Here is a 10946-nt window from a genome sequence, read left to right as displayed (position 1 = left end):
TTATAGCATGGATAATAAACGATTATCACGAACAAAGAAATATAATAATAACTAATTTATTATTGCCTCTAGGGCATATTTCCAACAATAGGGTGCCGATGCAGACCTCCAGCTTCACCAAGGAGGAAGTGAACGCGATTCTGATCCAATGCGGTCGACTTAGCCGCAGCTCGTGGGCGCCGGGTAAGGCGACTGCATCGGACGAGAGCTAAGTGGGGGGCACCAAAGATACTCTGGATCTAAGAGGAGCTATGACCTCGATCGGAGAGGAGGGGTGGGGGTGTCGACGACCAGTGCGCCCGGGACAGGCTCAGCGGCGCGGCCGCATCGAGGCCCTCGCCGACCGGGATAGGTTCGAGGCCCTCGCCAACCGAGACAGGTTTCTATCTCTGACGATTTTGCAAAAAAAATACTCGGTTTCCACGCGTATTGAAGGGGTCCGACCGAGTAAAAATGACTTGGCAGTCAATACACACGTGAACGGGTCAATCAACCGTCAAATCAGCGTGTATGTAGATAAAACTGTATAATGAACCGTATATGAATCTTTAAGACAAGTTTGATGACCGTATTTCGGTTATTTCTAACTATGTGAACGATAAAAAAATCAAAGAAAAACACTCTCTCACTTCCGCATATGCTCTTCTTCACCCGTAGTTAAAAATACCCTTTTCTCAAAAAAAAGTTAGAAATACCCGAAAAATGATCATCAAACTTGTTCGGGGTTCCCATACAATCCATTATACGTTTTTATCTACATACACGCTGATTTGGCGGTTGACCGCATCTCGAGCCGATCAAACCCCTTCAATACGCGTCTAAACCGAGGGTTTTTCTGCAAAATTGCCAAAGATAATCAACTCCCCACTCACCTAGTCGGACAAGCGGACGATGTTCGTGGTCAAGGCTGCCACCGCCGGCGTGGCTGCCGAGTTGGCCCTGAAGGCGAGCGAGGAGAGCAAAGGGGCGAAGAGGGCGTCGTCGGCGCCGGCAGAGGAGCCAGCGGTTGTTAGCAGGGTGCCGGTGCAGACCTTTAGCTTCACCTAGGAGGAAGTGAACGTGATTCTTATCCAGTGCGGTTGACTTAGCCGCAACTCGTCGGCGCCGGGGAAGGCGACTGCATCGGGCGAGAGCTAGGGGGCACCAAAGGTACTGTGGATCCAAGAGGAGCTATTACTTCGATCGGGAGAGGAGGGGTGGGGGCGTCGACAACTAGTGTGCCCGGGGCAGACTCAACGGCGCCACCGCGTCAAGGCCCTCGCCGACCGATACAAGTTTCTATCTCTGGTGATTTTGCAAAAAAAAGAACTCGGTTTCCACACGTATTGAAGGGGTCCGACCGAGTAAAAATGACTTGGCAATCAATACACACGTGAACAGGTCAATCAACCGTCAAATGTAGATCTTTCCGAAAAAAAATCCTCGTCAAATGTAGATAAAATTGTACTCCCTCTGTCACAGTTTATAAAGTATGCACGTGTACCTAGGTCGTCAATTTAACTTATATAAAATATATTATTTAACATAAAAATTATATCATTAGAAAATAGAACATCTAAAGTTTCTAATAATATATTTTTTGTAATATATGTTTTTCATTAAGTTGATCAAATTGACGACCTAGATACACGTGCCGAACTTATAAACTGAAACGGAGGAAGTATAATAAACCATATATGAACTTTAAGACAAATTTGATGACCGTATTTCGATTATTTCTAACTATGTGAACGATATAAAAAAAATCAAAGAAAAACACTCTCTCGCTTCCGCATATGCTCTTCTTCATGCTCGTGCTGGCGAAATAACCCTTGTACGCCAAAATACAGAAGAAGGCATCTCATCAGATCCCAGCCAAGAGCATTACATCACGCACCCACGACCAGGCACGCACGCACGGCAGGAGCGATGGGCGTCGTCTCGGCGGTGACGGACGCGGTGGTCGTCCTCTTCTCCCTCACCATCGCGGTGGCGGTCCCGCTCATCGACGCGCAGGCCGTCCTCCCGCCCGACCTCTACCCGGCGCCGCTGCGGGACCTCAAGCGCTGGTACGCCGCCGAGTTCGGCGACTACCTCATGGCCCAACCGCCGGCCTTCCTCCACGGCCTCTTCTGCCTCGAGCTCGCCTTCCTCTGGCCGCTCTCCGTCGCCACCATCTACGGCGTCCTCGCCGGCCGCCGATGGGCCGCCACCACCTCCCTCATGGCCGGCGTCACCACCCTCACCTCCATGGTAACCCCCATCTCTCGCGCCCTCCCCGCTACTATTCTCTGTCCATGATTTGTTGAGAGCATGTTGGTCATCTGTGATTAAATGTGCCGCCTCTTCATCGGATCTGTAAAATCAGAGGTCAACTCCACGGTAACTCAATCACTTCACGTCTCAACAGAGAAATCTCTAGATGTTCATCATGAGTTGGGGACAACAATGTGGATCTGCCTATTTTTTCTCTATGCTCCAATCCAATCCGATGCAACGATCTACGATTCATTTCGATCAGAAATAAGTAAGGAACCAGTTTGAACTGGGAAGATTTAATTTCCACTTACGTTGGCCGGATAGGGTTTCTTACTTCGCAATTGAATAGAGAGCATATCATGAGTCCATGACTATCCTGATCCTGATTTCGTTCCTAATAACTAGTGATTTTGCAACTGTTCCAGTCTGCAATACTTGGTGAGATGCTGGGCTCAGGAAAGGCAACGCCCAAGCTACTTCAGATGTATGTTCCATACGCCGTGTTTGCTGTCATTGCCATTCTGCGCGGTCTCTGCTCATGCTCGGCGCCTCCGTCGCCTGCATCTTCTGCTCGGAAGAAGAGGGTCTAGATTGCATTTTCATCTCTGACATTTTTCATCGATAAAACATTTTCACTAGCTGTAAGATGCTTTCTTTTGAGAATTTTGTTCAACGGCTGTACCTTTTAACCCATCATTCAACACCCAATGGAATGGAATGTCCATACTGCCAAAATTAAATTAGTTCACAATTTGAAAAAGGATTGTACTGCATCTGTTCTATGATAGACCACGTTCAAGAGAGCATCTGGTTTGCCATAATTGTTTATTTAATACTCCCTCCGTCCCAAAATAACTGTCTCAAACTTAGTACAATTTTATACTAGAACTTGTACAAAGTTGAGACACTTATTTTGAGACGGAGGGAGTATATAGCTTTATATACCTGGCGACTGGCTGTGGGATTTCAGGCGTTATTTAGTTTGGCTATATATATGAGAAGATAAACGACAGCGAGCACATATATGAATTGTCAAATTTGATCAAATTCTTTGTTGTAAAACTGAGCAAATAAATTTGAACTTACACGAGTAAATCTGTAACATCGTAGTTACCCCCTCCGTCACAGTTTAGAAGACATGCACGTATACCTAGATCGTCAATTTAATTTACATAAAATATATGATTTAACATAAAAATTATATCATTAAAAAATAGAACATCTAAAGTTTCTAATGATATATTGTTTGATATATATGCCTCTCATTAAGTTGGTCAAATTAACGATCTAGATATATGTGCCGGACTTATAAACTGAGACTGGAGGGAGTATGAACTTATACAACTAATGCAATGCATCACGGATTACAAGTCAGGAATTAATGCTGTTTACTGATGCAAGAATATTACTAGATATACTCCTACCAATTAATTCTTAGTATGGAATACAGGATGCACTACAAAACAACAAGTACGTTGCCTTAAAAGAAGAGGGTAGCAAGTACATTATACAGACACACATCCAGATACAATCACTGCACATATGCGTGCTATATACTGGACACTATATAAAGCTGTATATAACTGGGGACTGGCTGTGGAATTTCAGGCAATATTTAGTTTGGCTATATGAGAAGATAAACGACAGCGAGCACATATATGAACCCTTTACTATCATACAAATTGTTAGATTAATTAAGTTTTTTGATGTAAAACCAAGCAAATAAATTTAAATTTACGTGAGTAAATTTGTGACATTGCTGTTACTATGAACTTACACAACTAATGCACTGCATCAGGGTTTACAAGTCAGGAATTAATGCTGTTTACTGATGATGAATGCAAGGAATATTAGACACTCATATCAATTAATTCTTAGCGCAGAATACCGGATACGCTACAAAGCAACAAGTACAAGTTGCCTAAAAGAAGATGGTAGCAAGTACATTATACATGGACACAGCAGGATACTGTACATCGATATCATCCAAATACAATCACTGCACATATATGTGCTATATACTGGACACTATCATATTTATTCTCATACGGGTAATTCGCAAGCATCCCAGCTAGAATCCTCCCAAAAGCTGAACTAAACAGTAAACACGGCATTGACGAAAATAAAACGACACCAAGATAATATGGTAACCCTCCCAGAAGCTGAACTAAACAGTAAATACGGCATTGATGGAAAAAAACGACACCAAGATAATATGGTACCAATACCATCATCACTGGAGGCAGCAGCGAGCTACTCGACTGACTGATCATGGCCGACACAAGACATATATGTACACATATATAACAACAGGCTTTCTGGTGAGGATTCTCAGGGCTGCTCGGCGATGCATTACTGTCCACATTTCGTGTTCTTCGAGTCGAGCTAGTGCATCTCCTGAGCCAACAAGTTCATGTCATCTGGAACCACAAGGTTGCTGGCCTCCTCGCCGAGGCCCCCTTCATGCAGCAGGTCCTCCCAGAAATCATCATTCAGCTCTCCACTGGGCCTGCCTCTAAGTTGCTCCGAACGGCTGGAAGCGACACTCTGCTGCACCTCAGCTCCCTTTGTATCGACGGACGAGCTTTCAAGATCGGATATGACACCGTTCACAAACGAATCCACTGGCTCCTGCTGCTCAAACATTACATGTGACCCTTGCTCCAGGGTAGAGCCAGTGCCCATGCTATCGACAGCTTCAGGTCCCTGGTCGATGCGGCGCCGTCTTTTATTCGAGATGGCATCTTCGAGCTCCTTCCTCATCTCACTCTGGGAGATCAGCTGGCGTATGAACAAGGGATTCTGCATGACTCGCGCCAAGAATGACATCATCTGCTGTTGCTTCTGCTCAGTTCCTTGCAGCCTCTTTTCCATGGCTTGCAGATCTGACCTTGTGTTCTGTTGCTCCTGCCTGAGCTTCACCACTTCAGCCATCAAGAGCTGCTTGTCCCTTTTCAACTGATCTATCTCCACGTCATGTCCAAAGTTCCCCACCTCAAGGTAGGAGCCAAGAGATTGCTGATTCTGAGACCCGTGTGTAGGTTTCCGGCGCTTAATATTTCTGAGAAGGTGTCTCTGCCCTCGCAAGAATCCCTCATTTGCAAATTCCCACCTGTCAGGATCCACCTTTCTGAAGCCCTGCCAAAGGCGATAACAACCATGTCGGAAATCGGATAATTAAATAAGGTAAAAAAAAAAAGTTTATCCAACAGAAAATTAACCATTCAGAAATTTAGATAGACAACAGTGACAAAGAGAGGGTGTGGAGAAGATGAGCCTGTAAGAATATCTAATTTACCTCTTTTATGACAAGTTTCAGTTCACATGATACATTTCTCAGTTTGCTGATTTCAGTTCTTCACTTTATTTGTCAACTTTCCTCTTCATCTTCATCCTTTAATATTGTATGAACTGGAAGCTTACTCACGGCAACATGAAGTATCAATTGGAAGATTTTACTCACTTGACACATTTTTCAGTTTGCTGATTTTAGTTCTTCACTTTATTTGTCAACTTTCCTCTTCATCTTCATCCTTTAATATTGTATGAACTGGAAGCTTACTCAAGACATAATGAAGTATCAATTGGAAGACTATAATTGTCAACTTTCCTCTTCATCTTCATCCTTTAATATTACACCTACTCGGAGCTAACACCATCATGAAAGCATTCGCTTGGTGACTGCACACATGCTCTCAAAGACTTGTAAGATCAATAAAACTACTACCCAGAGATTTAACTCATAGCCCAGATCTCCCCAAAAGAAAAATCTGAAGGTTCTCCTGGAAATGCAACAATCATCCTGTAAAATCTGGTCTTCCAACATCCGCAAGTTTCTAGGATAAGAGAATAACGATAAAAGAATAACCCACAATCCCACACTATCAGCAATGCTTCTACACACAACACAGACACTAGTATAACAAACTTCCTCTTTTACTCTTTCTGATTTCTTGGCCAAAATACGATTGCTACTATAGGCAACATGGACACTGGTATAACAAACTTCCCCTTTTGCTCTTTCTGATCTTTTGACGAAATATAAGGCTTTCAATTTTGTCCATCTTCAATTCTCAGAACACAACTATTTTAGGCTTTTCGCCTTTTTTTGGTTGCGATTTTACCATGTGCTGGTAAATCTAAATTGCACTCAACTAATTCTGTAGGCTTGGGATTTGACTCAAGCACTTTCTGCTTTGCTTAATTTGAGAATTTTTGTGAACCGCTGCCTAAAAATAAAAACAGCATAGAAGCTACCAGCTGGCTTTACAAGTTGATATCAGCTGACTCTGTAGGTTTGAATTTATTTGGGTGGAGGCCTGCCAGCAAGAGATCTCAGCCTCACGCCTCGAAATCGGATGCCTGAGATCCCTTCCTGAGTCAGGCTGCTTTTTGTGGAAGCGAACTAAACAGGCCCTACTCACGACTTAAAATTTTGGTTGCCATAATTCGAGGGTTTTTACTAAGTGTTGCATAAAATGAAAACATCGCATGAGCTACCAAGTATCCACTATCATCCTATTGGTCATTCCTTCTTACGTACCTAGGTGAACATCTATGTAATATCTTGCAGGATGACTTTAGTGAAATTAAAGCAGCATCCATAAAATGGAGGTATCTATTCTAGGGAGTATATGTCTCTATGAGTACTTTGATGTTAGTGGTAGCTGGAATTTGAACTATTAGGCTACATTGGACTTCCTCTTGGCCCCAAAGTCCCCAAGGCGCAATGCCACTGTGACCTCCCAAACCACTACTGCTGTCAATCACCCCCTAACTAACTTGATCTATTCATATGCGGATGTTCCCCTGCCATACTTTCTGAACTACAGCTAACAGCCTGCGGCATTGGAGCCATCAGGAGTGTGAACATGAGGCAAAATTGGGTATACCGCAGGGTGAGAAAATACTCCAGTACTTTTAGTAATCCCAAGCCCCACTCATTCATAACCCTTCTGGTTTACTAGCAGCTGACGTCAATCAATCGATTCAGGTATGAAGGGCCAAAGCAAAGCAGCAAGGAGAAGGGGAGTGGTCTATGGACTTACATAGGTGTTGAGCTGTCGGACGAAGCTGGAGAAGTTGTTGTGCTTGAAGTACCTCGGCAGCAGCACGGTGCCGAAGAGGTGCGGGTCCCAGACGACGAAGCTGTTGTTGGTGGCGCTCCATGAGACGACGGCGTCGGTGGTGGGGTCGTCGACCATGTCGTAGGTCTTGGCAAGGAACGGCGTGGGGCCCGCGTCCGCCAGCCCGTCCATCGGCCTCGGCGCCCCTCCGCCGCCGCCGGCGGCCGCCGTCGGGGAGGGGGAGGGGGAGGGGCGGCCCTCCACCTTCACCGGGTTCATCATCCGGTGGCTCATGGCAGCGGCAGAGCCCATCGCCGAGGGCCGCGCCTTCCGGCACCAGAGACGAGACGGGGGTTCTCTTCTCGCCCGTGCAAGCCTTGATGTGGCGCGGATGGGCACGGTATGCGCGTGACCGAAGGGCGGAGGAATGGGCCCGTGACGAGGCACAGACACAAACACCTGGCGGGCGTGATCACCGCGGGGAGATCTCCGCGCGCCAGGAACGGGGATCGGATCGCGGAGGGAGACGGGGTGCGCCGCGCAGGAAGGCGGCGGCGGAGGAGGAGGACGGGGAGGGGAGGGGAGGGTGGTAGGTAGGTGGTGGGGATTGGGCAGTAGCCGTAGCAGCGGCCGCTTGGGTTGGGGATGGAGTGGAAGGTTCTGGAAGCGGTGCGCGTGCGAATATGCGACCCCGCGGAAGCGGTTGTGGGGCGGACGTGTGGGAGCGGGGATTATCCTCCCGATCAGACAAGACAGCGACGCGACGCGTGCGTCACAGAGAGAGATGGGCCGCATTAGGCCCAAGCGGAACAGGGCCCGTTTATCTCATCTCAGCCCACGGACAACTGGGCCGGGCCAGAGCCGGTCTTGGTTCAAGCCAGTGGCCACTTCAAGAATGGCACTTTTAAATATCTTAGAGATCGTGTGTGGGAGAAGATCAACGGGTGGATGAAGAAGTTACTGTCTACTGGGAAGGAAATCTCGATAAAATTTGTAGCACAAGCTATTCCAGTGTTTTTCATGTCTTGCTTTCGATTACCAAAGGGGTTATGTGAAAGCATCACTTCGGTCATTCGTCAGTTTTGGTAGGGGCTCAAAGCAAGGGAAAAGGAAACCTTGCTCGGTGGCTTGGGATATCATGACTCAGCCGAAGTACTTGGGTGGTTTGGGCTTTCAGGATCTCGAGATTTTTTAACCTGGACCTTCTTGCTAGACGAGCCTGGTGTGTTTTGACCAATGATGTCTCTTTAAGCGAAAAGATTCTGAAATCGGTATATTTTCCTAACTCCCACTTGTTAGAGGCAGAGTTGGGAGGCCATCCCTCTCAGATTTGGCGAGCAATTCTGGAGGGACGTGACATTCTTTCACAGGGAGTTATTCGAAGGATTGGGGACAGGGCGAGTACGGGCATCTGGACACATAATTGGATTCTGCGAGATAGTTTCAAACGTCCGATCACTTCTGTGGTGCCTAACCCCCCAACCTTGGTTGCACAACTCATTGAGACTACTACTGCAATGAGAACCTAATCAGGAAGCTGTTTACTCATTTTGATGCGGAGGAGATCCTCAAAATTCCACTATGTACGCAAGTTGTTTCAGATTTCTGGGCTTGGCATGAAGATAGCAAAAGATATTTCTCTATTCGATCAGCATACCAGATGATCATGCGTACAAACTTTAGTAGAGAGGGCTAGATTGATGAGCAATCGGATACGTCGGTGAATGAATCTGAGAACAACCAATGGACGTCTATTTGGCATATCAAAGTCCCTTCTAAGCTTCGGGTTTTTGTTTGGAGACTGGCAAGACAATCAATTCCATGTGGTGTGCTGCTACAACACAGGCATATGACAACATCAGATACATGTGCTCTTTGTGGTGCCCGGAACACTTGGAGACACTAGTAAGCTTGCACGTGCAATGCACGTCTCATTCGATTTCAAATTTTGAATATGCAGAGCTTTAAATTCTAATGAAAATACATCTACTTGGAATTCTCTCTGCAATGATGTTTGCACAAGAAAACAGTCACTGGTCATCCCTGAAGCTTTGCCCTGCCCCACCCCTCCTCCCTCGCGTCGCCTCCCCTGAGGCGACTCGGGGGCGAACCCTAGGTCAATGTCGCACTTCCACCCTCCCACTCCCCCCTCGCCGTCACCGGAGGTGCTCGCCAGCTCGAGCGTGCGGCATCTAGGGCGCTGGCTGCGGGGATCGAGCACCTTCGTATTCGTGGAGGGCCTCGGCGTCCGGCGCGGCAGCTCCGATGGGCGGTGCTTGGTGTGGCCTATGCAGCGGGTACTATTGGGCTACTTTCCTAGTCGTGCGTGCGTTGGGGGTGGCATTCGCTGGCGCTGCGACGGCCCCGCCTGGGTGTGCTTGTGCATCATGGAGGAGCTTCATCCCCGACCCCGATCTACTACGTTATGTTCATGATCGGGCTCCTCGTGGCTTCGGTTGTCGTCTTCGGAGCATCTACATGTAGTTACCAAAGGGAGGGATTCCAGTGAAAATCCTTGGCAAGCGCGGCAGCCATACCAAAGGCGACGTGTCCCTTCCTGGAGGCTTTGGCGTAGTTTCTCCCCCTTCCACCCTCCCTCGTGTTGGGTAACGTAGCATAAATTCAAAATTTTCCTACGCATATTCAGATCTTCCTATGGAGAGACCAGCAACGAGAGAGGGGTAAGAGAATCTTCATACCTTTGAAGATCGCTAAGCGGAAGCGTTGCTAGAACGCGGTTGATGGAGTCGTACTCGCAGCGATTCCGATCTAGTGCCGAACTACGGCACCTCCGCGTTCAACACACGTGCAGCCCGGTGACGTCTCCCGCACCTTGAACCAGCAAGGAGGAGGGAGAGGTTGGGGAAGAACTCCAGCAACACGACGGTGTGGTGTCGATGGAGAGACGAGGTCTCCCGGCAGGGCTTCGCCAAGCACCGGCAGAGAGGAAGAGAAAGAAGAGCAGGGCTGCGCCGAGGCAGAGGGAAAAATCTGATCTCCAATGGCCAAAAGTGCCCACTAAATATAGGGGAAGGGGAGAGGGGGTGCCACCCCTAGGGTTACCACCCTAGGGGGTGCGGCAGCCCTCCCAGATGGGAGGTGCGGCGGCCAGAAGGGGGAGGAGGGGGTGGCGCACCAACTGGTGGGCCTTAGGCCCACCTGGCTTAGGGTTTGCCCCCCCTTTTCTCTCCCTTGCGCAATGGGCTGAGTGGGGAGGCGCACCAGCCCACCTAGGGGCTGGTTCCCATCCCCACTTGGCCCACCTTACCTCCCGGGGTCGTTGCCCCCCTTCGGTGGTCCCCCGGGGCCACCTCCAGTGCTCCCGGTGGTCCCGGTACGTTACCGGTGATGCCCGAAACAATTCCGGTATCTGAAACCATCCGTCCTATATATCAATCTTTACCTCCGGACCATTCCGGAGCTCCTCGTGACGTCTAGGATCTCATCCGGGACTCCGAACAACTTTCGATAACCTCGTATAACAATTCCCTATAACCCTAGCGTCATCGAACCTTAAGTGTGTAGACCCTACGGGTTCGGGAGACAGGCAGACATGACCGAGACACCTCTCTGGCCAATAACCATCAGCGGGGTCTGGATACCCATGGTGGCTCCCACTTGCTCCACGATGATCTTATCGGA

At 48.0% G+C, this 10946-nt stretch overlaps 2 protein-coding genes across 4 annotated transcripts; one reads left to right on the top strand and one right to left on the bottom strand.

Moving 5' to 3' along the window:
- The first annotated feature begins 1702 nt into the window (after positions 1–1702).
- LOC123452699 (sigma intracellular receptor 2-like) lies at positions 1703–3044 on the top strand. 2 transcript variants are annotated; one of them, XR_006632645.1, is made up of 3 exons: positions 1703–2232; positions 2390–2506; positions 2664–2754. XR_006632645.1 is itself a non-coding variant. In XM_045129407.1 (2 exons), exons 1-2 carry the CDS (start codon positions 1909–1911, stop codon positions 2826–2828), a joined length of 489 nt encoding a protein of 162 aa, XP_044985342.1. In that variant the 5' UTR covers positions 1748–1908; the 3' UTR covers positions 2829–3044. The 2 variants fall into 2 exon arrangements, 1 of the variants encoding a protein (XP_044985342.1); XM_045129407.1 differs by lacking the exon at positions 2390–2506 and having other exon boundaries at positions 1748–2232; positions 2664–3044.
- A 1116-nt stretch (positions 3045–4160) lies between these two features.
- LOC123452698 (heat stress transcription factor A-2e-like) lies at positions 4161–8114 on the bottom strand. 2 transcript variants are annotated; one of them, XM_045129405.1, is made up of 2 exons: positions 7287–8114; positions 4161–5376 (listed from the first exon to the last, which is right to left on the bottom strand). In XM_045129405.1, the coding sequence occupies exons 1-2, from the start codon at positions 8097–8099 to the stop codon at positions 4624–4626; spliced, it is 1566 nt and encodes a 521-aa protein (XP_044985340.1). In that variant the 5' UTR covers positions 8100–8114; the 3' UTR covers positions 4161–4623. The 2 variants fall into 2 exon arrangements, 1 of the variants encoding a protein (XP_044985340.1); XR_006632644.1 differs by lacking the exon at positions 7287–8114 and adding an exon at positions 5537–7272 and having other exon boundaries at positions 5190–5376.
- Positions 8115–10946: the final 2832 nt, after the last annotated feature.

Source organism: Hordeum vulgare, chromosome 5H, assembly GCF_904849725.1.
Source record: "Hordeum vulgare subsp. vulgare chromosome 5H, MorexV3_pseudomolecules_assembly, whole genome shotgun sequence".
Lineage (NCBI taxonomy): Eukaryota > Viridiplantae > Streptophyta > Magnoliopsida > Poales > Poaceae > Hordeum > Hordeum vulgare.
Note: the sequence above shows the minus strand (reverse complement) of the source record. Positions and strands in the feature narration are given on the sequence as shown.